General features: G+C 54.3%; 1 protein-coding gene across 3 annotated transcripts in view; it reads right to left on the reverse strand.

Annotated features, from left to right (window-relative positions):
* Positions 1-2,187: 2,187 nt before the first annotated feature.
* LOC139679300 (ATP-sensitive inward rectifier potassium channel 12) overlaps positions 2,188-27,047 on the reverse strand; it is a 30,278-nt gene continuing 5,418 nt past the window's right edge. Inside the window, exons 1-2 of one of the 3 annotated variants that reach the window (XM_071570910.1) lie at positions 10,081-10,147; positions 2,188-4,213 (exon numbers count right to left, since the gene is read on the reverse strand). In XM_071570910.1, the coding sequence (XP_071427011.1) occupies positions 2,766-4,055 (1,290 nt within the window). In that variant the 5' untranslated portion in view covers positions 4,056-4,213; positions 10,081-10,147 and the 3' untranslated portion in view covers positions 2,188-2,765. Of the gene's footprint in view, positions 4,214-8,381; positions 8,497-10,080; positions 10,148-27,047 lie in introns of those variants that run through there. The other 2 variants (XM_071570909.1, XM_071570908.1) reach the window with 2 other exon arrangements.

Consider the following 27,047-nt stretch of genomic DNA (forward strand, 5'->3'; position numbering starts at 1 on the left):
CTCGGGCACTCCCTGTCCCAGTTCACATCCTCCTACATAGCAGTTTAAAAATACATCTGTATATATTATTCTATTCTCCCAGGTAACACTGTACAATCATAGAAGTTTCTTTAAAAGCAATAATTTACTTAAAGACATCTCTATTTATCTTTTTTTATACAAATATTTACTGTGATATATATATATTTATAAAGATTTTAACCCTCTGAGAACTCTACAGCAGCAAGATGTGCACCTTTTTTTAAATTTTTTTTGTAATAATCATTATTTATTCAAAAGAACCTAAAACCACTTAAAAGCATTTTTTTAAAAAAATAAATAAGTAGTGCTCACACAAAATCTCTCTGCCCCCCCCCTCCATCCTTCCCACCCCCCAGATGTTATGATGCAAAAAGCGGGGGGCAAAACCATCCCCCCAGGGAGCAAAGGGATGGGTGATGGGATGGCATCCACCTCCACTGCCTTAGAAACATAAATGGCATGGCTGGAGCTCAATGGCACGTCCCTACATGTCCCCACTTTTGGGGACAACCCATTTGGGGCACTCGGTGCCAAAAAAGCTGCCTCCTGGCACTGCCCCTGGGGATGTTTTCTCTCAGTGGCTGGTTTTTAGGGGCATCCAAAATTAATGCAGCTCCTCAGTTGGCAGAGTGGGGTGATGGTGATGGTGATGGTGGGAAGAATCTCTGCAGGGATGAAGTCCCAGTGCCCAACACGGTGCTTGGTGGCACAGGGCAGTGGGACACACTGGGGCAGCTGCTCCCTAAAGCCCTTGGCAAGAAGAAGATGGGGATGGGCACACAGGACAAATCCTGCCTCTGCCACCCATGTTTGGACACACCACAGCAAGTTATGGCTCCAGGACGTGGCTGTGGGGAGGAAAGCACCGGGAGCCCATTGGAGCTGGGAGGACCCCACTCCCGAGCCCTTCTCCCCAGGGCTGGGTGCTGCAGGCTCCATGCCCGGGGCAGATGAGGGATGCCCATGGCTACAAAGCTTTTCCCATGGCCACAGGGAGCAGGGAGCCAATGTTTGGCTCCCAGAGCACCAATGAGCAGCACGGCCAGGGGAAGGGACCCACAACCTGCATGTTCCCGACTCCTTCCCTCTGTGCAACAGTGGGAGCAGGGCAGGAGCAAAGGCTTCCCTTGCATGGGGTGGCCTGCCTTGTGCCAGAGCAAAAGCTAAGCCAGCTGGTCACCAAGGACAGCCTGAAACACGGTGGATGATGGGATGTGGGTGCTGCAGAGTGAAGAAGTGCCCTGGTGGGGGATGCAGAGGGGGTGCTGTGGGGGAGGGCTGGGGTGCGGGATGAGTTTGCATCTCTAAGGCACAATCCACCTTGAGGCTGGGACACGGGGATGGGTTGAAGCTCAAGACGGGGTGATTTCCTCGACTGGCATCTCTTGGTTTGGGAAAAACATCTGCTTCTGAAGCAAGACTCTGGTGATTTGGGAATTCATAAACCCCAGCCTGGCGCAGAGACAACTCCTGTGCTAGAAGAAGTGCAACCCTACAAGAGGACTTTCACATTGATTTCCATGTTTGAAAATATTCTTCAAGGAAGAAAAATACCAAATTGGTTTGAAAGGTGGGAAAATACACAGTTTTCAGAGCTTTCCACTCTCCTTTTTGTGCTTCTCATGATTTTGTCCCTGTCATGATGAAATTTATGAATTCCCCATCGGAGATGCTGGGGGAGACCCAACACTTCAGCAGCTGATGCTCCAGACCCCGTTTCCACCCTGAAAATCAGTATTTCCATATACTGGCTAATCCCTGTGTTTACAATGCTTTTTTCTGTCACAGTCCTGCTTATCCTTATCACCTTTGCCAGTAATTCCTCTACTCTCTTTCACTGCCACACACCTCCAGTCACTTACATCTGTTTTCTGCCTAAGAAGCTATGCCAGTGGAAAATAAACACCCCAGAACTGGATGCAATCTTGACTTCTAGCTCTTGCATCTGCCCAACATGTCACCCCCTCAAAGGACGCCGGTGGCTTCTTCATTCATTAGTTCCTTTTTAAAAAATACTGAATGACTTCTTTCAGATTTAATATTATTATTATTATTATTGTTATAATTATAATAATAATTATTATTATTATTTTGGTAAACAGTCTCCCAAACGGTTCGGTGAAAAAATTAAAAACCCTCTCACCTCCCTCCCCTGTTTTTTTCCCAAATTAAAAAGAAGTACGTTAACGTTGCATGTTATTTCAAGTGTTGTTCTTGTGCAACTGAACCAGACCGCCTGCTGAAGGAGCAATTCTTTTGTTGTTCCTGCTCAGTTAAAAAATAAAAGGGAAAAAAAAAAGATTTAGAAAGAGAGAGAGTAAGATCTGTTTCCTGATATTTCCTCTTTTTTTGGATCTCGCAGTGCTCTGCTCCAAGACAACGCTGGCATTTTCCCCGCAGGGAGAGCAAAGCCCCACACGGGGCTGCGTGGGGCGAGCGCCTGCTCGTGCCCCACAGACCCTCCTGTCTTCATCCATCCGTCTGTCCGTCCATCCATCCATCCCCCAGAGCCACTGGCCCCGCCACGGGCGCCGGGCGCGGGACTCGCGCCGTGTGCTGCCACCGTCCCCTCCTGCAGACCGCTCAGTGGTTATTGCGATGAAACTGAAAACTATGAACGAGACTAATTTCTCAAGCATTCCTATGGCACTTGCATTGTTCTGCATAATTGGAGCGGGTTTTAGGGGAAGAGATTAGAGGAGGAAAAAAAATACCCTTGGAAAAGTCAGTGGAAGGGCCAAGAGTCATATTTCCGACTCCCTCCTGTACGACCGTTGATCCAAAGCTATTGTGGCTTGCAGCCTGTCGAACTCGTGCCTGTTGTCCGGGCTGATGTCCTCCAAACCCCGGCTGTCATCGTCTTCCTCTTCCTCATCACGGCTCATGAAGGCCAGCTCATTCTCGTAGCAGAAGGAGTTGGTGCTGGGCAGCAGGAATTTGTTCTCCACCAAGTCCTTGGCGCTGCACCGGGGTGTGGACGGGACCTCGTAGGTTTTGTGGAAGTGGGAATAGTCTACTTTGTACTGGTTTTTCTCCTCGAACAAGACAGGCTCGAAACGGTGGCCCCAGAGGATCTCACTGGCCAGGTAGGAGCTCCGAGCTTGCGTCGTCATGGCTGTGGCTTCTACCATGCCTTCCAGGATGACGACGATCTCAAAGTCATCTGTCTCCAAGTCCTGGCGGCTGATCCCAAACAAGGGGCTGTCTTCATTGATCTCATGGAGAATGGTGATGGGGGACACCAAGAAAATACGGTCCAAGCCTTTATCAAACCCCACGTCGATGTCTATTTGGTCGAGGGGTATGTACTCCCCTTCCTCTGTGATCCTGGGCTTAATTAGCTGAGCTCGTACATGGGCTTCTACTATGTGGCTTTTCCGGAGGTTCCCAACTCTCCACATCAGGCAAAGTTTTCCATCTCTCATTGCCACTACTGCATTATGGCTGAAAAGTAATGTCTGGGCCCGTTTTTTGGGCCTGGCCATTTTTGCCATTATTGCACCAATCATGAAAGAGTCAATTATACACCCCACGATGGACTGAACCACCACCATGAAGACCGCGAGCGGACACTCCTCCGTCACGCAGCGGAAGCCGTAACCAATAGTCGTTTGGGTCTCAATGGAGAACAGAAAAGCAGCCACAAAGCCATTGACCTGCAGAACACAAGGCTTGAAGGTATCATCTCCACCTGGGTTTTCTAGGTCTCCATGAATGAGTGCAATTAGCCAGAAAATCAGCCCAAACAATAACCAGGACACCAGAAATGCCAAGGAAAAGAGCAAGAGCATATACCTCCAGCGGATGTCAACGCACGTGGTGAACATGTCTGCAATGTACCTCTGTGGCTTGTCATCCATGTTGGTGAACTCCACGTTGCACTGACCATTCTTCTTTACAAACCTGTTCCTGCATTTCCTCCTGGTGTGTATTTTCCCGTTGCCAAAGCCGTTGATACCTGGCATGGTGGTCAACCTCAGCCCGTCTTCCTCGGAGGACACAATGCTGTAAGGGTTGACTCTGCCCGTGGTCATCCCTGAGCCAAGCCCACAGTGAAGGTGAAGGGTCTTGCAATTCCCAGTGTCCCCCTGACCCACCCCTGCCCACCCCCCAGATTCTGTTGTGGTGGAAGGGAAGTCCCAAACTTCCACGTCTTGGCTGCCACGTCACCACACGGATCCCGTGAGAGGCTCTGCAATGAGAAAACAAAGACACAACTGTTACCTCTCATGGCAGTGGGACCTGAGGGGCTGTTTGGCCATGGGCCTGATGGGCTGCATGTTGAATGACAACCCCTCCACTGCCCTAACTCTTCCTTCTATGGCCAGGCTGCTCCCAAAAAATGCACAGGAGGAAGGAAGCAGGTCTTAGAGTGTGTTCTTTCATACTGCAAAGTGAGTGAGGAAACCTTGCTGGGATGATGCAGCATTTGTGGGGACGCTCACCAAAGCCAGTGGATGAAAAACCTTGGATAGCACTGGAATTTCTCTACTTTGCTTTTCTCATGAACTCTGCAGCTGGAGAGGCAAGTGGAAAGGCCGAGCTGTTCTCCTTAGGACACAGATATCAATAAAGGTACATCTGGAAGTGGCTGCTTTGGTTCACATTGCCCGTGCCAGATGGATCAGTGCCCAGCCCAGCGCCCGACCTCTCAGCGCCAGCTTTTCTGGGGTCAAGGGAAAGCACAGGGAGATGTGGATTTAACCTCTGTCCTCCTGTGCAGCCAGTTGGAGAAGGCCCCAGGAAGGCACTCACTTGAGGCAGATGTCCTGAGGAGCAGCTTTCCCAACGTATCCACTGGGACATGGAGCCATCTACGGTCACAGATGGGTTTTGCTGGCCAAGCCTTATGAAAGAACAACTGCCACTGGGGAACAGGGAGCTGTTTTGGTCCCTTCTAGAGGGCTCAGCTGCAGGGTCAAGGGTCTACACTCAGCTTTGATGGGAGAGAGGTGACATGGACATGGGAGAGGTGGCCCAAGCTGGGTGGGTTCCTCAATGCCAGTGAGCCTGTGGTGGGGGGGCACCAGCATCACCCTGCCAGGCTGCTGGACCCCCCAGCCCCTTGTGGGGTTGTGTCAGGGAGTAGACAGGATCATGGAGAAGCCATGTGGCACATCCCAAGCACCCCAAAGAGATGGCACTGTGGGAATGCTCCCTGAACCACTCCCTGTCGCCACACGCCCTATTACTGAGTGACATGGGATGGTTCTCTGGGGATGGAACCACCTTGCTGGCACTGAGACCTGCACAGGGCAGCAGCGTGGTGGGGGATTGGGTGCAGAGCCCCCCACACCACCCCGTCCTCACAGCACAGAGGCAGCAGCTCCTGCCTGGAGGCAGAGGTGAACCCGCCGGGCTGTACGTGCTGTGCCGGATCCGCCAGCCTGGTCGATGCAGTCGATTCCTGCAATCAGCTCCAGTGCCTGGAGACATGCTGGGACAAGCACACCCTTTCCATTACACAGTGCCCAGCACCAGGGAGCATTGCCAGGCACAGCCTGCCTGGGGCTGCCTCAGCCTGGCTCACAATGATACCCTGGACTGCCTTTTGCTGAAATGCTTCCCAAATCCAGCCTGGGAAACAGCAATCCCTTCGGAAACCCAATACCACAAGCACAGCCCAAACCTCCCAGGTTCAGGACACAAACCCATGTGTGCCATCACCTTACACCAAACAACACATTTCCACCTGCTGCAATCTGGGCACAACCATTTTTTATACACAAAGCTGATTTTTCAAATGCCACAGTTATTTGTTGGCATCTCACAGACCAAGGGATTGCTCACACATGGCTGGGGCCATCAGCATGAGATCCTTTCTCTCCTTAGAGACACAGGAAATAATAAAATAGGCACAAACAGTATTCATGATGAATATTTACAACTTTATAGTCCCCTGGAAATCAAATGGAACCAAAGTGGCCTTGAAGAGCTGACCTGTCAGGCCAGCTGCAGGTTCACACTGCCCAACTCCAACCTGGCCTCCCATCCCAAGTCTTCCTCCTGATCATCCCAGCTACATCCATTAATTTCTCTCCTCTTTTTTTTTTTTTTAATGACAGTTGACCATTTGGGGCCAGAAAAGGCTGCTCCTCCATCACCCCTCCAGCTCGTCCCAGGGAATACACTGAATACTTTTGCCACAGGATGAATTTAGAGTTGGGTTTTTTTTAATTAATTCTAGATGCATTTGAGAAGTGAACAAAATGCAATGAGCTCCCAGTGACCTGTGAGAGGATTAGCTGGGTCTGGATTAACTGCGCTGGAAGGGGAGACATGCCCGGGTGACTGCAGAGGCAGCAGCACTGCCCTTACCTGGGTGGACCCTTGTGCTCCCCAGTCACCACCACTGCTCCCCCTGCCTGCTTCCTTTTTCCTATCACTCCTTCCTTCCTTCCTTCCTTCCTTCCTTCCTTCCTTCCTTCCTTCCTTCCTTCCTTCCTTCCTTCCTTCCTTCCTTCCTTCCTTCCTTCCTTCCTTCCTTCCTTCCTTCCTTCCTTCCTTCCTTCCTTCCTTCCTTCCTTCCTTCCTTCCTTCCTTCCTTCCTTCCTTCCTTCCTTCCTTCCTTCCTTCCTTCCTTCCTTCCTTCCTTCCTTCCTTCCTTCCTTCCTTCCTTCCTTCCTTCCTTCCTTCCTTCCTTCCTTCCTTCCTTCCTTCCTTCCTTCCTTCCTTCCTTCCTTCCTTCCTTCCTTCCTTCCTTCCTTCCTTCCTTCCTTCCTTCCCTCCCTCCCTCCCTCCCTCCCTCCCTCCCTCCCTCCCTCCCTCCCTCCCTTCCTCCCTTCCTCCCTTCCTCCCTTCCTCCCTTCCTCCCTCCCTCCCTCCCTCCCTCCCTTCCTCCCTTCCTTCCTTCCTTCCTTCCTTCCTTCCTTCCTTCCTTCCTTCCTTCCTTCCTTCCTTCCTTCCTTCCTTCCTTCCTTCCTTCCTTCCTTCCTTCCTTCCTTCCTTCCTTCCTTCCTTCCTTCCTTCCTTCCTTCCTTCCTTCCTTCCTTCCTTCCTTCCTTCCTTCCTTCCTTCCTTCCTTCCTTCCTTCCTTCCTTCCTTCCTTCCTTCCTTCCTTCCTTCCTTCCTTCCTTCCTTCCTTCCTTCCTTCCTTCCTTCCTTCCTTCCTTCCTTCCTTCCTTCCTTCCTTCCTTCCTTCCTTCCTTCCTTCCTTCCCTTTCCTCCGCCTCCTCCATGTCACACAGGGTTTCAGGGACCCCTCTGCTGCAGGGCAATGCCAGGACAGATCCAGGGGTCTGACACTGTTTTGGGTACAGGGCAGCTTTTGTGATACAGCCCACGTCCCATGTCAGATGCCACATTCACTGAGGCCATGGGACTGAGTCCTTCCCGAAGCACTGGAGCTCCTGGGGGGACAACCCTCCCATCCCAGACATCATGGGGAGACGGCAGCCAAATAAAGGCAGCAGAGTGGCTGTGCCGGAGCAGGCGGCCGCCTGCGGCTCGTGCTGCATTTAGTGCGGTATTGTTTGGAAATACACTTTCTCAAGTTGGTTGAAAGCTGAATTTCTGGTTTGGTTTAGATGTCAAGGCTGGAGCCCCACGCTGCCACTGCTGGAGGCTCAGACTGGGAGAGGCTCATGCAAACACATGGAAACTCATGGCTGGACAGGCTGTGACAGGGGACCAGCTGGGGACCATGTCCCCATGGACACCTTACACCTCTTTGTGTCAGGAGTGCATTGTCCAGCACCACCCTGGCATCTCCCCACAACCAGCACTGCCCCAGGGGGCTGGTGGGGATGTTACAGGAGGTTACATCCCCCTCCCTGCCTCCTTCCCAGGGGTTTCACCCCCCTGACCACCACAATTTTACCTCACAGGAACAAAATCAAAACTTCCCCTAATAATCACTCCCCATTAATCCCATTTCCAGCCCAGTTTCAGTGCAGACAAACCCATGCTGGGTGTCGGGCAGGACGGGGACCATCCCCTGCCGCTCGCACCACACGTTCTGTGCAGCTCTAAGAGTGTTAACATGCAGGAAACAAAACAGGCTCATAATATTAGTTTCGGGAATGAACGGCCTCTGGCTCCCCACGGCTCCAAAGGCAGCGACGCCACGGACTGCCCCAGCTAATGAGCTGACAACAGAGGCAACAACTCCTGCCACGAAACTGCAGCAACTCAACTGCCACCGCAGAGTGGTTTCCCACAGAGAATCCAAGTGTCTCCAGCAATCTGCCAACTGCACAGTTAATTTTATTTATTTTATATTTTTTTAAAGGGATGTTAAATGTTACAACAATATTTGGAACAGCCAGCACGCTGGGAAAATGTGTTGAGTGCCAGGGAAGTCATTAGTTAGAGCTGGCTGAATGTGTCAATGCGATTTATCATCACACCTTTCCCCATACCTTTGGAGGGGATGCTTTTTGGGGCCCTCAGGGCTGCCTCTGCCTCTTGCATCCTCCCAGTGTGGATTTTCTCATGGAATTATGCAGAGAACCAGGCTGTGTTCAGGTGGAATCGCCCCAGTGGGGACTAAGAGGAGCTGAGTTTGGGGATGCAGGTCCCCTGGCTGTGGGGGCAGGAGAGGTGACCATCTGGGAGGGGTTGATATGGGGAGGTCACACTCGGGGCTGCTGCCTGCCCTGTGCTGGGAGATAACACTGCCCTGCACTGGGAGATAACACTGCCATCTCCCACAGCAATGCCCTTCAAGTCCCAGCAAGCAGGACAGCAATGGCAGAGGCCAGGAGGGAGCTCCACTCCCAGCGTGGGGCTGTGGCACAGCCCAGGGTGCCCAAATCTCCCCTGCCCATCCCATCCCAAGAGAGTGACGTGGCACTGAGCACCCACAAAGGGAGGGGACAGCAGTGGAGCTGGGGTCTCTGAGCTATGCTGGGGTAGCCCCAATACCTGAATAATTCTCTCCTCCAATGGCCCATCTTTGACCACTTCCAATACACTTAAGGGTCAGCACGAGGCACAGCCAGGTCACGATGTGTCTAGAGAATAAATGGCCTCATTTTCCCTCCACTGCCAGGAGGACAGGCAAGAGGCAAGAGGCTGCTTCCCTAATGAGAAAAACCTGCTCTGTTTTGGCAGGGACACAGGTAGAAAACAGCCACGAGCACACATTTTTCTCCTGGATTCCCACACGCACCCCTAATCCCTGAGAAATCACTGTGAGATTTGAAAGCACATGCAGAAGGCAAAGTGAAGCACATGGGGTAAGGAAGGGCCTTGGTGGGAATACCAGAGGTGATGGGGTGCCTGGAGAGAGGCTGGCTCATCCTTGTCCCCCTGAGCCACGTGTGGATGCCACGGGCATGGGAGGAGTAAAAAGGGCCATGTGCAGTGTTCATCCCTGCTGGGGCCAGGTGGCCTCTGCAGACTGACAGGCTTGTGCTTAAGCACCCTAAAACTCCTGAAAAATGTGCCCTGAATCAGGGAGATCCTGGGAAAGATCCTTTCAGAGGCTGCACTGAGTGCATGATTGATCCCCAACTCCATGGCATGATGAGGGGTCTGAGCATTCTGCTCTGGCTGCCTCCAGCTCCAGCACCTGGCCCCGCTCCTGCACCCACACCCTGCAGCCACAGGACCCCAGGGCTGTACACCCACCCCTGCTGCCCCCACTGCTCCCAGGAGATGCCCTCCCTGCCCAGCTGCTCTGCCAGAGGCGTCGGGAAACTCTGCAGAACCCACAGTCAACCCAACCTGCAGCCAGCCCTGCAGGTCCTGAAATCCCATCTCACCCGCCTGGGAAACACTGGCTGTTCTTCCACCTGCTCCGATCCATACGGCCGGACAGCAGGACATGGCTGGGGTTAAGGATGAGGGTGAGGGGAGGGTGAAGGCCTTGGCAGGGACCACCCACAGCAGGGACTGCTGAAGGATGCCCCGAAAGCCCGGGGGATGCAGCCAGATTGGCCTGTCCCAAATCTGTGGGTACCCTCAAACCCCTCTCCGCAGCCCCCTCAGCTGCCCTGGCTCAGAGGATGGGTGTTAATATCCCAGGAAATCACCCTGGGAGGGGGCAGAGCCCCAGCCACTCCCCAGGCAGGGGGTTCTCTGGCCAGATCCCGGAGGAGGGGGGTGAGCCCTTACCTGGTGTGTGCCCTGGGGGGTCTCCCCAGCGCTCCCCGGCCATGGCTGCAGGGCACAGGGTGCCCCGTGGCCCTGCTGCAGCCCGGGAGAGAGACAGAGAGTTTTAATTGAATTTCTAGATTATCCTGGGGGAGAAATTGTAATCTCCTTAAATCCAACCTCTGGTCGAGTCCCGTAACCTACTGTCCTGCGCTGGGGAAGGGATTTAGTGAGGGGGAGGGGAGCTTTCCCAGCCTGCTGGTGCTCTGGACCCTGCACCCTGCAGGATTTGTCCCACAGGAGGGCAGAGGTCTGCTCCCAGCAGCCCTGTGGCCCCCAGAATTGAAGTTCTGCACTGGCAATGCCCTGTCCTCGCTCCCATGTCCTGCCACGGTGACCAGTGTCCTGGGAGCCTCCCAGAGCTGGTGTGGTTGGGGCTCCAGTGATGGAGGAGCCCCCCCAGGTGGGATTCATGGCTGAGAGGCACCTGGGGCTTTGAAGTGAAATCCCACCCAGCTCAGCTCTGCCCAGGGTGCCAGCAGGTTGTGCAAACCCCCAAGAAAGTCCTGCTCCCTGACCACACTGTGGATTTTATCGCCAAGCAGATGGAGATGAGCTGAGGGCCAGAGGGCTGAGGGGCTCCTATCCTGGAGGTAACACCGGGGCAGTGCTTGGAAGCATCACTGGGATATCACAGGCAAGGATTATTTCAAGAGCTGTCTCACACCTTAGGGTCAGAGGCAAAGATGATGGATCTGGACCTATTCAGCTTCATTCAGCCCCACAGCAGGACGAATCCTGCACCTTCTGCTCATCCAGCTCCCATCAAAGTCTCTTTCCCCAAACCCAGGTGGGTTTTCCTTTGCTCTCCCCCAACACAACCCCCCCCTTGCAGAAGCCATGTCTCCTGCTCGAGAGAAATCACATGAGTGGGCAGGAAATATTTATCCTGAAGGAACAATGGCAGGTTGGGGGTGATGGAACTGCCAGCCAGAGCCGTGAGCTGGGGGAGAGCAATGCCAAGGCACTCAGCACTGCTCTCCCCATGGTGGAATTCCATCTGGGAATCAACATGGAAAGGAGCAGGTTGACCACAAGAACCAGCTCAGGGTACACAGGTCCCTTCCAGCAAGTCGAAATGGGATGTAAGGAAAGCTGAGCCATCAACACCTCATTGGCACCCTCCACTCTTTTTTGGGCTTTAAATCCACTACTATTCCTACTCCATCCAAGCATTAGCAATTGCTCAACTCTTAGTGAGAAATACAACCAGTGTTCTGCTATCCCAGGCAATTTTCCTGGCTCTATGTCCAGGCCAGGCTAAAGTTGTCAGTTCCAGCCCTGAAGCTCCATGTTTCCAGTGCCCTTTGGCATCACTATGGGTTAAGGTGTCAGCAGAGCTCTAAACTTTACTGTCAACCCCAGCAGGAAGGAGCTGGAGAGGAAGGACATGCCAAGCTGGGGAAGAGCCGCCCTCCTGGCTCTACTCACCCCACAATCAGAGCAAGAGCTGCGGATGCTGAGCCCGATGCCGGCAGTCGAGCGATGGAGAGGGGACTTTGCCACTGTCCTGGCTGATTTCTCCCGAGCTCAGATTACAGCCTTGCTTCTTCCCTACATGTACAGGAGCTGGCACCTTGGCTGCAGCCATGGGGAGCCACTGCCAGCAAGGTAGACATGCTCCTTTGGGGGTATTTCCAAGGGGCAGGGAGGGAAATCGCAGTGCGAGAGTGGTAGGAAGACCAAGATGCCTTGGTGGTCCCAGGGGATTGCAATAGAAGCAGCTTGAAGGGGATTTCAGGGATTTTGGGGATGTGAAGGACCCAGCCAGAAGCAGGAGACACATTCAAACCTGGGGGATCTCATTGTGGGACCACGTAGTTGGTGCTCCAAAGCAAAATCACCTTGTTCTTGTCATTTAATGACAGCCATGACATAAACTCCATTTCAAGCATTTCTCAGGAGAGGAACAAACATCCCCCTCCTTTTCTGTTGGGAGTGTCAAACTCCCCTGGCATACATGTGGTGCTGCTTGGAAGCTTCAAAAAAGCCCTTTGCACTGCTCTGCTTCTATCAGTCTTCCTCCAGCTCATGACTCTGCCCACACCAGTTCATGAGTTTCAATGTCTTTTAAATCCTGCAAAGGGCTCCCTTTAGTGCTCTCACTGCTCAAGATGAGACTGGTTGGAGATCTCCTTTCTGGGAGGTACCAGGTTTCTGGCCCCATATTTCTGCCCTTTCTGCTCTTCACCCAGTGCCTGAGCTGGACAGCCCCAGACTTCAGGCATGGCCCCAAACCCAAGTAGCTGCAAGGGCAGCAAAGGCAGGGCAGGGTATTTTGGGGACCACTTCATCTGTTGCAGTGAAGATTTAGCACAGGCATTGCGTAATGCCGGGGGGGCTCGTTGCTCCCTGTCCCCTCTCGCCGTCAGAGATCAGAGACTCAATTAATCCTCCCTCATTCCCTGCCTGCGGGTACCAGCCCTGGGTGCCCTCTGAGCCCAGCCTTTGCAGCAAGAAGTCAAATCTCTGCCCAGTGTCAGCATCTACCGAGGCTGGTACCCCACAGCCTGGGGGTGAGGTCCTGCAGGACACCCCACTGCCACCACCCAGGGCACCCACTGCCACCACCCAGGGCACCCATTGCCACCACCCAGGGCACTCACTGCCCCCACCCAGGGTACCCACTGCCACCACCCAGGGCACTCACTGCCCCCACCCAGGGCACCCACTGCCACCACCCAGGGCACCCACTGCCACCACCCAGGGCACCCATTGCCACCACCCAGGGCACTCACTGCCCCCACCCAGGGTACCCACTGCCACCACCCAGGGCACTCACTGCCCCCACCCAGAGCACCCACTGCCACCGCCCAGGGCACCCACTGCCACCGCCCAGGGCACCCACTGCCACCACCTAGGGCACTCACTGCCACCACCCAGGGTACCCACTGCCACCACCCAGGGCACCCATTGCCACCACCCAGGGCACCCACTGCCACCACCCAGGGCACCCATTGCCACCACCTAGGGCACTCACTGCCACCACCCAGGGTACCCACTGCCCCCACCCAGGGCACTCACTGTCCCTCCCAGGCCTCCCACCTCACTTGAGAAGCCCAGTTCAAATGGAGGTGGCCATGAGGGTACCCATCAGACAGACACCAAGGTCTCTAAAATAACCCATTATTTCTGTGCCCCAGCCTCGGGTGCTGTTGTGCATCACTTCCTTAAGGGACTCAGCAACCACAGACTCTGCAGGCAGAGACCTGCAAATTTAAGGCATTTGAAAGGTCATTTTTAAACCATCAAGGTTTGATGCACTTCTGCTTGTGTTCCCCCCTCCCTGCTCCTTTGCACAGCACAGATCACTGATGGATGGCTCACTCAGGCACACACTGCAGGATCACAACAGCAGTGAAGGGATCCCTATTTCATTTTTGGCCAGCCCTAAAATAACAACCCCCACATGTGTCCTTGGGCAACCCTACAATGAACAAGGCAATTGCAAAGCCTGGCGTTGGCGAGCCCAGGCACTGCTGTGCGTGCACACATGGGGTGACAAGGAGAAGGGCACCAGAAAGCCAAACCAAAATGCTGTCAAGGGAAAGGTTTTGGGGGGTGAAGATGGTGGCAGGCTGCTGCCAGTGATGGCAGAATGCAGACCCCCTGTGGTCCCACTCCTGCCCACCAGCATCCCGTAGAGGGGTAAAGTCAGATGTCACACAGCATCCTGGCACAGCTGGGTGGCTGTGGTGGCAACGGGTGGGCACAGAGCAAAGGGATCCTGGGGCTGGGGCAGCGGCCAGGTCTGGTGGTACTGGGGAGGATGGGGCACGGTGACATGCCCCCCACAAAGAGCTGCACGGAGAGTTACACAACACAGGCCCAGCCGCCCTTGGCTGTGTGTGCCGTGCGTGCTCCTATCGACACGGCCCCGGCCGCCCTCCGACATCCCCGCAGGGACACAGCTCTGCAAGTGGCAGAAAGGGAAGTGCACGTGAGCCAGCAGACCTGCTCCAGCCCCCCCCGCCCCGTCAAACCTGGACCCCCTGGAGTGGTCACCAGTGATGCACCGGCATCCCACCATCCCCTGGCTCGGCTGTGCCCATGGCAGGGGGCGGCAGGGCTGGGATGGTGCTCTGCAGAGCAGGGGAGCAGGGGGAGCATCCTGCTGGGAAAACACAGCAGCTAAGGAGGAACTGCACGGCCTCTAACCAGGGATTTTTAGGACATGAAAGACCAGCCAGAAGGACACTACAAATGCAAACCTGGGGGATGTGGCCAGGTTAGGGCAAGGCAGGACTTTGCCAGGATCATGACTCCAAACCTCCTTCAAGCCTTTTGCTGGGGAGTAAGAAAAATCACCCTCTTTTTCAGTTGGATGGGAAAAACACTGGTGCTCCCTACCAACAGCAAGGAGCTCTCCCATTTGCACAGCAGTGGGATGAAGCAGGAATTGTGCATTGAGGGGGGGAAACTGAGGCATGGTGGCTGGATGGGCCCGAGCGTGGGGACCAGCTGCAGCCCCTGTCATCACCTTCCCCCCAGCCTGGCCTGGCCCCAGTTCGAGATATTTATAAAGCCGATAAGGGAGCAGAAAGAATTTTCCAAACGCTGAAGTTACGTAACCTCTCCTCGCCCTCCACGGACATCGTCTGTAATTATAGGCCTGGGATGGGGGGGCAGCCCTCCGTGGTGGGGCTGGTGGGGGCACCACTGCCACTGTCACCCCAAAGGGCTCCACCCTCCTCTCCCTCACCACAGCAGGTCCCCGGGGGTCCTCGTGCCACTGCTCTGCTCTGTGGGACCCCATCTCCGAGGGACCTTGCTGGCTTTGTGGCCAGTTCCCCCCACCCTGTGTAGTGGACCCCAAATTTTTGTCTGGGTTCTGGGTGGCTGATCCCCCAGGAGTGCCCACATCCCTACAGCACCTCCCAGCATGTGCTGGATGTCATGGCAGATGACAACCTGAGCACAGCTGACATTGCCATGGTGAATATCAACTGCTGCTGCTGGGAGGATTCATGCAGAGGTGCTGCACCAGCACCTGCCCCCCTAAAAGTGCTGACTCCCACACCCAGCGCCTGCAGGCACCCCCTGCCCTCCACCACTTTCTACGCTGTTACACACAGAGGCAGCTTCCAGACCCTCCTCCATCACCTTGCAGCTGCCCCCAAATCCACCAGCTGTGCCTCAGTTCCCCCAGCCCTGTGGCTGCCACCCCAGGGGAAGGGATGTCCTTTCCCTGGGATATTTTTCTGTCTCCCAACTTCGGCCAAGGCTGCAGAGTTGGAGGGATGCTGAGGGAAGGCTCTGTCGCTGTGGCAACCCGCAGTGGCCGTCTCCAGGCGACCGCCCAGGGATGCTGCAGAGCTGCTCTGGAGGCAGAGAGAGAGGGACCAGGGCGGGGGGTGATGTATCCATAGGGATGCCACCCCCTCCTCCACTCCCCTCCCTATAAACCACAGCCTGGATCTTTGTAAAAGGGTGTTCAAACACCCTGAAAACAGCCCCCGGGTTGACTCAGGCAGCTGGCTGAGCACTGACAAGCTCACGGCACCCCAGGCTGGCTGGTGGGAACACTGGCAGGATGTTCGCGGGGCCGCGCCGCTTCCAGGGCCACCTGCAGAGCTGTGGAAATCATTGCTGGAAATAAGCCCGTTAGCTTCTTAACCCTCATTAAGCAGCTTAGGGGGGACACGCGCCATCATACGCAAACCCGGAGGCGGAGAAGGCCCTTGTCGGGGCAAAGGGGTGACAGGATTTCCGCGGGGGTGGCACGGGGGGCACGGCCCCGTCCCTCAGCCCCACACGCTCCCCTCCTGCATCCACCACCCCCCTGTTGCTCCTCGCCAGCCGGGACCATCGGCAGCTCCCGACGGCGCCGGGCGGCGGGCAGGGATGGGCATGACGGGCTGTCACACCCGTGTGACGAGTGTGGGAGGTCTCAGCCGCAGCCCCGCCGGCGCGGGGGAGCGCGGTGGCTGTGACAGAGCGCGGTGGCTGTGACAGAGAGCGGCGACGGCCCGGCCAGCGCCCGACACCGCGGAGCGGAGCGGGGATGCTTCTAATCACTCCGCTTGGAAAAGGTCCCGTTTTTACATTTGTTAAATTAAAGGATGTCAAGCGTCTGATGCCAAGCCCAGGCTCCCTCGGAAATTTAAACTAATGACAGCAGAGAAAATGAGATGAAACCAGAGCACAGGCGCTCCCTCGTTGTCCAGCCAGCACCGTGGCGGGGGTCACTTGGCAGCTTGCAAAGCACCAGCCATCACAAAGATCTCCACTTTTTGCCCCCAAATCCAACCTTGCCCACTCTGCTCAGTTAGAGAGTGCACTGCTGGCACTGGGACAAGTCAGAGAGACCATCATCCTTCTCCAGGCACTCACAGAGTAAACACCTCCCTGTTCTCTGGGTACAGCTGCCCTGGACAGTGGGGTTCATCAGCACGGGGGAGAAGGGGGAGAGCAGAGTGGGGGGCACGATGTCCAGATTTCTCCAGCTCGGATGATTCCTACAGCCAGCCCAGCCCCTCACAGGCTGGCGAAGGGGTCTTGGCAGAGCACAGGGGTCACACAGCCCCTTGCTGCCTCTCTTCCCCATGGAAATACCTGGGCTCAGGCGAGGGCTTCGCTCCCGGCGCTCTCCGGGCTCCGCTGGGTTTGTGCTGCAGCTGAGAAAACCACAGAGTGGTGGTTGCTTTTTTTTTCCTTTTATAATTTTCTCGGCGAGATAAAATTAAACAAACAAGCCCTTCTGGGAGCAGCACGAGGAAGGGAGCCTGTTTCCCTACAGATGTGCGTGTCCTCAGTGATTACAACCACTGAATTAAGCTTTCCCTGTGACTGGGACGTTTACACAATCCCACTCCTTTGCCTCCTGCGGTTTCACTGCCAGGAGACTGGCTGGCTCTGCAGCCTCCCTCCCCATGAGGTCATTACCCAAACACCTATTTTTCACAAAAACATTGAGAATGGGGAGCTTTTTTCTGACTTCACCATCTCGCCATCAGATTAGAGTGGTCTGGAGTTCAAAGCTGGGAGTGCTCAGGAAAGCAGAACATGCTGGAGGAGAATGGAATGGAATGGAATGGAATGGAATGGAATAGAATAGAATAGAATAGAATAGAATAGAATAGAATAGAATAGAATAGAATCAGCTGGACAATTCCCAGGGGATGTGGCTGTAGAGGAGGGGGAACACTGTGGTTCAGGAGCAGAGAGGGGTCTCCCAGCTGCACTCCAAGCCCCATCTGCAGCTCCCAATGCAAAAAGAAACTACCATGGCATAAGACTTGCAAACACACCTAAACTTTCCAGCTTCATCTGCCTCAGGAGCCAGTGCAGACACTGTTGCCATAGCTTTGCAGACCACCGGTGGGTTTTGTAGCACAATCTGGACCAGGGATCTATGCAAATCCCCAAGGCAGAAGTCTTTATGGAGGCATATGACAACCGAAAAAGAATAGCGCTCAGTGCTCTACTCCCACACGCCAACCCCCAACTTCACCATCATTTAAATCAGCCTTAAGTTGGAAGAATTCAAATCAACACTGTCGTCACAGAGCCAAGCAGAGAGGTGACACAACTTGGATGCTGCCAGGGAAATTGCCCCCCTGAGACTCAAAACTCATCAGCCCATCACTTTTTTGAAGCCCCATTAAGGAAAACAAGTGAACTGGCAACTCAGTGCCCCCAGCCCTCCCTCTCCTCTGGCCAGGGCTGCTGGAGAGGTTTCCAACCAGCCTTTCCCCTGGGATCAATAGGAGGGGGACCGCGGGGAGAAAAAATATCCAAGACATGCTGCTGAGGCTGGAGAGCCACAGTTGGAAAAGAAATCAAAGCTTCCAAAGAGAGAGATGCCAAGCAGATATGTTGTTCTCAAGAGAAACAGGACATTCCTCTCCAAAGGGGAGGAAGGGAGGAGAAAGGCTCGTGCCACCTCTCTCAGCTCTCCAGCATAGGTGCTTGGGTGGCTTGTCCCTGCTGTGCCAGGCTGCAGACACAGATGGCATCTCAGCTGTTGATTTTTTGTTGTTGTTGTTATGGTGGGTTTGGGGTTTTTTTTAACCCTAAAAACACATTTTCCATTTGGAGTGAAGTTTGCTGTGTCTCACTGGCAGCCAGACAGATACAGAGCCACTCATTGGTTTCCTGGAGACCTCCCTGCCTTCCTGCACCACACAGAATCATTAGGGTTGGAAAGATCCCTAAGAACACCTAGTACAACTATTAACCCAGCACTGCCAAGTCCACCACTAATCCATGTCCCCAAGTGCCACACCTACACATCCTTTAACCACATGCCCAGACCCTCTGCTGTCTTAGGGGACACAATTGGTGTCAGCAAACTCCTTGGGGCTCTTATGGGAAGCTGGGGGCAAAAATTATACTTTGCTATTGCCAGAAATGCCAAAATCAGGTCCTGGTTCAGTCCAGAGGGTAAAAGATTGTCAGGTTGGATTTTCCTTGCAAAACATGTTTGAGTTACACAAGCAATGGGATCAGGCTGGAAGCAGGCGGGTGAGATCATCCCAGTGCAGTCCTGGTTGATCCCCTGAAACCATCCAATTTGGCTGGTTCAGCATAATTTCTGCAGCAGATTGTTCCTGCAGGAAGTTTTATACCTGTGCCCTTGGGCTAAGCCCTGACAGCATCCTTCACTGGGAACAAGCTCCCTGCCTCCTCAAGGCAACACCTGGGGAGTCTGGGGGGAGAGGATGGGAACAGAGTTGGCCTGGCTATAAATAACCTCATGGAAAGGAAACAGAAGAAAAAGCAGCAAACAGAAGCCAATAAATCCAGGGAGATGTGTTGGGCAACAGGCACTCGGTGCAAGCAGCTCCTCGTTCTCTCTGTGACCCCACAGAAGAGAAAATGGGATCCATGTCAGCTCAGCAGAGCAGGATACAGATAGCAAGACCTCATCCACTCTGCACAGTTAAAAAAGATCAAGATGAGAAAGGGGAGAGTTAAATTAAGGAGAGTTAAATTACAGAGAGTTAAATTAAGATGCCTGTTGAACCATGTTAGCACAGCTCAGGCCTGGCTCCTGGTGCTGCCAGCCCTGAACACCCAGCGGTCCCATCCACAGAAAGCTGGGAAATAGCCTGTGGTTAAGGCAATCATTATTTGCAATCTGTGATCCCAGACAAAAGGGCAGAAAAAGCAAGTTCTCATTTTCATCAATAAAAGAGGAATTGCAGAAGCTCAGCAAGCACAGTGGCCAGCAGGTCACAACCAGCAGTGCTGGAGTGATTCATCCTAAAAGAGCTAGATTTAGTCAAACTAGCCTAGAATAAGGCAGGGAAACAGCCCAGAGTCTTCCCTGATGATTCCTGGCAGGTAGTCACCCATGGAAGTGATAGGACCAGCAGACAGGGGACAGAGCAGGATCATCCCCACCACTGCTGTCCCCACCAGCTCCAGAAAAATCAATGGAAAACTCCAATCCCAGCTCCTGGATCTGGATACTGCTCAACAGTGCATTAAGGATGGTTTATATTTTTCTCTCTTTTCCCAGCCCATCTTTCTGGAGCTCACCAGCTCCCAGGCTCAGGGGTGCTGGATGAGTTGGGCACCAGGCACCTCAGATCCCACTGGACTTGCTCTTCCCAGAAAACCTCCTGAGTGGCTTCAGGTTTGCTTGCGTGTAACTTATTATTAAAGCTGAGCAAATAATTCAGGGCAAGAGCTCCAGGAACAACATTTTGCCTTTTCATTTTCCGCTCTTGAGCTGTCTGCAGTTTCCCCAGAGCTCAGGGATGATTTAAGGACCTGTCTCCAGATCGGGAGCGTCTCGCTGCGACGAGGGCTGGGAGTGTTTGATGGCCTGAATTTCACGTGCTCAGATGAGGACACGCTGGACACACAAGGATGGATGAGCCTTTCTTCATACCCTAATTAGATGAGCGGCATTTGCAAGTGGGTTTTTGGGATTTTTTCTGTGCTGGAGACCTGCAAACACTTCATGCAGAGTTAACGAGCGCCTGCTCGTTAGGCCAGGCTCAATGAGCACTTTGCTTTATGGTGCATCATTTTTCCACTCAATGGTACCAGCCTGGACACAGGATTTCCATGGAGCATCTCATTCCCAGCTCCTCTTTGCACCCCAAAACATCACTAGGGGCATGGGAAAGGAAGATGGGGCAGTCATGGGGCTGTCAGGCTGTGACAGCTCCAAGTTTCCAGCACTGCAGCCATCCCAGGCATTTGCTTCCTCATTAGTGGAAAGGTTATGGAGAATGGATCAGCACTGTGCAAACTCCCCATGGTGCTCGTGTGACGCAGCCTGGCAAAAGCAGCTCGCCCTGTGCTCGGGCAAGTGGCACCCGGGAGAAAAGCAGGGAGGGAAGAGCCACATTCCTGGATTGCGGTGCCCATATTAGAGGTCCCCATACTCAAAGTAGAGCCTGTCCCCCCAACACCATCTGCCTGTCCCTGGGAAACCTGTCTGTCCTGAGGCCATATGGAATGACAAATTTAACTTTCTCCACCCTTTTCCTGGAGGATGAGGGGTGGTGTCACCCCTGCCATGAAGGGATGCAGAGGGGGCCAAAAAGGGACAGCCCACTGTCCCAGAGCCAGAACAAGAGAGCTGCATTGAAGAGGACCATGTCTCCTCCAGGAATGTGGCCCTGAAGGAAGGTTTGGGCTCCCAGGATTGGGCCAGGCAGCTGCTGCTGCCCTGTTTGTTGCTCTCAGGAAGGAGCAAACCAGTGATATCAACCTCCCACTGTAAGACCTCATGTGCAGGACAGAAGGAGCCATTTGGTGCCCCCCAGCACCCAAAAGGGACCAGGGACATTTTTGGGGCCATCCCAGGTGACCAAGCCTGGAGCTCCATTAGTTCTGGCTGGAAACCCCTCTCCAGCCTAACAGCTTTCTTCTCCCGTTGTGTAATTGCACTTTGTTGAACAGACCCAGCCTCTGGCAATACATTTTCTCCAGACTCACTGCTCTCCTGCCACGTTTTCCTTATTCCTTTCACTCTCTCTGGACAGTTGCTGAAACCTGCAGAGAACAGGAGAGAAAAACCCAATGCTTGCCCCACCTGTGAAGCAAAACCCTGGATGGAGAAAGGGGGGGAAAAAGGAGAGAGTGGTGTCAGGTGCCTCTCCCCAATCCATCCCCTCTCGGTTTGCCTGTGGGGGTTTGACAAAAGTGCTTTTTGGCTGACAAATTGATTACAGGGTGCCGAGACAGTAAGTTGCACATGGATTTCTTTCCTGCATTTCAAGCAGGGCGAGGACACGGCTGCAAAAACAGCTGCACTTCTGGAAGGGTCACAGTGCTGGGGGTGAGGGGAGGTGACAGGAGAGGGGATCTGGGGAGAGCAGGAAGGAGGGACACTTTCTCCTTGAAAAAAAAGCAAAGAGAGAGTGGATGGGAATGTGCATGACTGTGTGAAGCCAAAGGAAGGCAAAGCTGCTGTTCCAGAGTGGACATGGATTTGTGAGGATGCTGGAGCTGGTGTCTGGACCAGTCCAAAATGAGGAAGTGAGAAGCTGGAGTTACTGTCCTCCTGAGCAGAATCAGATCCTGTGGCCTTCCTACAAGATGGGGGTTTGGAGAGTGGCAGCACTGGGACAGTGCGTGCATCGCCCAGTGGGAACACGGACTGTGCAGGGCAGCACGAAGTGCCCTGGGCACACTTGGACTCTCTGTGCCCGCAGGCAGTGGGTGCTGGGCAGCAGGGAGGAGGAGAGGAGCATTTCAGCTCCAAACTCAATCTGTTGGAGAACTTGGCCTGCTCCCCATCAAGCTGAAAATAGCACATATGTAAGGAGATGCATGCGGTGCTGGCTGTGTCCTCGGCAAGCGCTTCCTTCCTGCTGCGCTCCATGGAGCGTCCCGGGCTCCGCCTGCGCCTCCGGCCCCCCACAGCCCCAGGAACCCCCAGGGGGGACGACTCCCAGGCAAGGTGCACCTCAGAGCATTCTTGCCCCACAAATCTGGACTGATGCACAGATGCAAGATCCTTTCACCTTCAGCTGCTTTTGACATGTACCGCGAGGTCTGTCCGGCGGCGGCATCCCCGCCGTTATCGTCTGGAGCGGGCGAGGATGAGCGCGGCTCACGGCGGGAGCTGAGCGCTATTAGAAACAGGCATCTGGCTCCAGCCCTGCCTGCAGCCACTGGCCCAGGCCTGGGCTCAGGATGGGGCAGTGAGCACACCTCAGTGCCCAGGCAGCAGGCAGGGAAGCTCCATGAGCCCTCAGTTTTCCTCCAGATTTTATCTCCAAACCCATTATTGGTGATGGGAAAATAAAGCCATCGTCCTCCTCCACAGGAGCACGTGCTGCCCGGCCAGGGTCAAGCCCCAGCCCTCAGAGGGATGGGGAACCAGCAGAGCGTGCCGCAAGCTGGAGGATGGAGATAACCCTGGCAGCAGCCAGAGCTGATTCCTGCAGCAGAGAAGGAAGAAAAGAGGATGAATTCCCCATGGACATCAGGCACGGGAATAATGGGGGAGCTTTGTCGGGACGTTGCTGCAGCTCTGAGCACAGCTTGTGCAAAGTGCTGCTCCTCTCCCATCCCTGCTGGGAATACTCCAAAGAAACATTCCTCTAAAGAGAAAATGCCCCAGGATGGAGGGAATGCAGCAGCAAGTCTTATGGGATAGTGATTTGGGGATCTAGTAAGTGCAAAAAGCAAATAACCAGGGCTGGGGAGGGACACACAGGTGATCCACATGGAGCTTGGGGTATGGAGGCAGGAATGCCACAAGCTCATGGGTTGTCCTGTGCTCTGTGTAGTCAGGGTGTACTATGCAGATACCATAGGATGATTCCCTACACAGTAGGAGCCAGCAGCCCTCCAGGCAGGATGTCTGATGTTCCAGGGCTTGGCCCCACAGTGGCACCCAGCAGGACAGGCATCACCTTGTGAGAACAGATCTCCTCTCTGCCAGGATTCTCCTTTATGACAACGGCTGCCTCATGGTGCAGTGCTTGGCTGGGGACAGTGACAGGACACTGGGGACATCAGTGGCTGGGCAGGGACCAAGCCCAGCTCCAACACACACTCGCATCTGCCACACACCAAAACTGCACCCAGGCACTGCCAAAACCTCTCTGCTTCCCAAAACCCTCTGAGGAGTGGTGTTAGCCAGCGTGTGGTATCAGCTCTCCTGAAACAAAGCCATTGTGGTTGAGGCAGGATCCTTATTAATTCTTTCCTCTCTTTAATTTCCATTTTTTCTCAGTTCCCTTTCCCACTGCTCAGGCAGGGCTTAGGTAGGGCTGTGCTGCTGCCAGCCTGTGTTCCTGTGGCACAGTGCCACTGGTGTTACTGGTCCCTGACACAGAGATGTGATGGGTGGCTGCTTTTGGGGTTGATGGTGAGATCAGAGGCATGCAAGGGGAAGGGAGTCATGGATGAAGAAGAAAGCCCTGGATGGAGGGGAAGGTGAGGGTGGGGAGCACCAAAATAATGTCTCGGGACCATCAGCACCAGGCAGAGGGGTGGGAGGGGTGAATGCACAGCGGGGTCCCACCCCCATCCATCCCCAGCAAGAGAGGATGGAGACAGGAAACTGCCACTTACTGTAACAGCTTTGGTGAAATATCCCGACTTCTCCCCAGGCAACATTCCTAGGGATGGACCACAGGAAAAGGGGTGGGACAGGGCACCATCAGCACCCACAACACACAGGGATCACTTTCCCATCTCTGCCAGCACCACCTGCCTCAGCAACTCAGCACCAATACACCTGCCCTCCACCCCTGCATTCCTCCCATCACCCTTATCCCCTAAAAAGCCCCATTTTCCCTGTTACATCCCATATCCTTCACTCCTGCAGTTCCCTCCAGCACCAGTCCTGCAGTGCCCATTGCCATTGATGCCATCGACATGTCCCCAGCTCGCAGGGGACCCTGTGCAGGGGACAGTGTGTGAGGCTGGGATGGCTCTGGGGGCTCCTGCAGTGCCCACTCTCTGCTGTTACATAAATGCCTGGGCCTGGGACTGTGTTTGTTTGTGTTGCCTTCAACGCTGTGCTACTCAGCCCTATTTGCATAACAAATAATTAATAATAATTAATGACGGGGACAACAGTGCGCATTGCCAGATTTTGCTAATTAGAGAACAAATGCCATTGCATGAGCGAAGGTGGCTGTCACATGGCCCTGTGTCCTCACCAAGTGTGGGGGGCACGATGGGGACAGTGTCCTGTGGGACTCTCAGCCCTTTTGGGGAGGGGGAGGACGAGGAGGAGGATGAGGAGGCAGCTCCATGGGTGGCAGTGGGACAGGCCAGTGGCCCTCACAGGGTTTTGGTGGGTGCCTGGACACAGCCCTCTCCATGCCCTCACACGTGCCATCACACGGCATTCCATGCCTGGCTTTCTTCGTGCCCTTATTAGAGCCTGGGACAACACAACTTAATTGTCTGGAGATGGCACCGCTCCATGTCATTAGTGAGCAAACCGGCACCAGCTCATTAGGGAAAAGCCTCTGCTCTGGCAGCTCTGCAGCCAAATCATGCTGGGGATGCTGACTATGAGGGCCATGGCAGGTGGCACCTCCTCACCAGGGCAGGGGGGCTGAAAGCACCAACAAACCCCACCCTGTTCCACCAGTGCCAGGAAACACGGAGGAGTGAGGGTGTGAGAGACAGACTGGCCTGTGTGAGGACACCTGGGGCACAGGGTGACCTGGCAGCCTCTGCCGGGACCTCCCACACTGCCTGTGGAACATGGAGCCTGAGAGCGAGGGGAAAGGGGAAAAGGAGAAAGATAAGGAAAAGAATGAAGAAAAAAAAAAGAAAAGGAAAAGACAGAGAGGAGAGAGGGAAGAGACAGAGGAAAAGAAATAGGAAAGGAGAGGGAGGAAGAAAGGAAGTGGGAAAGAAAGGGGAAAGAGAAAAGGAAAGAGGGAAGAAAGAAGAAGGAAAGGGGGAAAGGAAAAAGGCAAGGCAAGGCAAGGCAAAGGAAAGGAAAAGGAAAAGAAAAAGGAAAAGGAAAAGGAAAAGGAAAAGGAAAAGGGAAAGGAAAAGGAAAAGGAAAAGGAAGAGGAAGAGGAAAAGGAAAAGGAAAAGAGGAAAAGGAAAATGGAAAGGGAAAGGGAAAAAAGGAAAGGGAAAAAGTGAAAGGAAAAAAGGGAAAAAGAAAAGGAAATCAGATTCTCTTGTCTTTGATCTGCTCAAGGACTGACTGTGGGGTCACACACAGAAGCACTGGGAGCAGTCGGGTGCCAGAGAGAGTGATGGCCAAAGCCTGCACATCCGTCTGGCCAGAGCCAGCCTGGGAGCAGAGTGCCTTCCTCCAGGGGAGAACAAGGGCTGAAGCAGAGCAAAGCTCTCTTCCACTCACCTCCACAAACCCTGCAGGTCCAACTCACTTTCCCCAACCCCTGCAGCATCCCAGACAAGTTCTGGATGCCAGCAGAGCTCCGGTGCTGCTCAGCCTCACTCCCACTGCAGCCCCAGCTCTACCCCACCATCAGAACAGAGCTGGGTGCAATTATGCTTCACTGCCTCTCCTCTATCACTGTAATTCCTTTGCTCTGCTGAATTGCTTGCCTTTCAGCACCACACATAATCCATTGCACTGTAATTATTTGGGAATTTTAATATCTGATGTATTTATAAGATGCACTTAATTCATCAGCCCCTTTAACCACGTTGTCATTCCAGCCTTCAGCACGGTGGGAAGGATGACTCGCTGTCAGATGGGGATTAGCTGGCCTGTGTGTGTAACGAGTTGGAGGGTGTTCTCAGCCCAGCTGAGAACCTTGTGCCAGATCCCACCCTGTCTGGGGAGCAAGATCCCACCAAGTTGGGTGTCCCACCCCCGGGGGATTGTGATGGAGATGAAGGGCAGCACGATCCATAGCAGCCCCAAAGGGCTCCCCAAGGTGAGAGATCCATATATAGATCCTTCCAAACCCACCAAGAAAGTGGCCACTACCGAAGGGTTATTTTTCCTGGCATTTGTTTCAGTGGCTCCTTTCCAGACGTGTCCTAAAAGGGAACCAAAGGCCTTTGAGCCTGTTGCAGTGAGCACAATGCAATGATTTTCCCAGCCTGGGCAGGAGGGATGAGCTCACTGGTGTCCTTGGTTCCCCCCTGGCTTCAGGGTGCGGGGCTGGACAGGATGTCCAAGGAGAGCAGCAGACTCGGTGGAATGCTGGGGGGGTGCCTGGGCTCTTTCCCACCAAGTCCTGTGAGAAATGCCAGCTGAGTCTGGGAATGAGGGGCAAAGGGGGAAGAGCGAGAGGGGGTCTTGGTGATGTGGTCCCTGCAGGATGCCCTGGCTCTCACTGATAGGTGACACCATGTTTTTTCCACTGGGATCATACTGGGTTTTCCCACCAGGCTGCAGTGACATCCATACTGCCCTGCCAGACATCCCTGCAGGCAGTGGCACCCACGGGTGGTGGCATTGCCCCCACCTCAGCACTGGCCTTGAGGTACCCTGAAGGCACAGCCCAGCTCCCGGTGGCATCAGGTGACCCTGCACCCTCAGGGTGGGCCAGAGACCCACCAGGTCCTCCCAACACTGAGTGACCACTGGGACACAAACCCTCCTCCTGCTTCAGTGAGCTGTGCCAGAGCAGAGCCATGCCATAGCAGAGCTGTGCCAGAGCAGAGCCGTGCCGGAACAAAGCTGTGCCAGAGCAGAGCTGTGCCATAGCAGAGCTGTGCCAGAGCAGATCTGTACCAGAGCAGAGCCATGCCGGAGCAGAGCTGTGCCGGAGCAGAGCCGTGCCGGAGCCAGAGCTGTGCTGGAGCAGAGCTGTGCCGGAGCAGAGCCATGCTGGAGCAGAGCTGTGCCATAGCAGAGCCGTGCCGGAGCAGAGCTGTGCCGGAGCAGAGCCGTGCCAGAGTGGGACACTCCAGAGCTGTGCTCCCCTGCCAGGATGCTGCCCTGAGTGCCAGGCCTCTGCTCCCAGCAGGTCCCTGTGCCTGTGTACCAGCCCCAGATTGGTACACTGGCTCAGAGTTAAGGGACTAGGCTGGGCCAGGACATCTCCAACTAGGGA

This window comes from Pithys albifrons, chromosome 16, assembly GCF_047495875.1.
Source record: "Pithys albifrons albifrons isolate INPA30051 chromosome 16, PitAlb_v1, whole genome shotgun sequence".
Taxonomy (NCBI): Eukaryota; Metazoa; Chordata; class Aves; order Passeriformes; family Thamnophilidae; genus Pithys; species Pithys albifrons.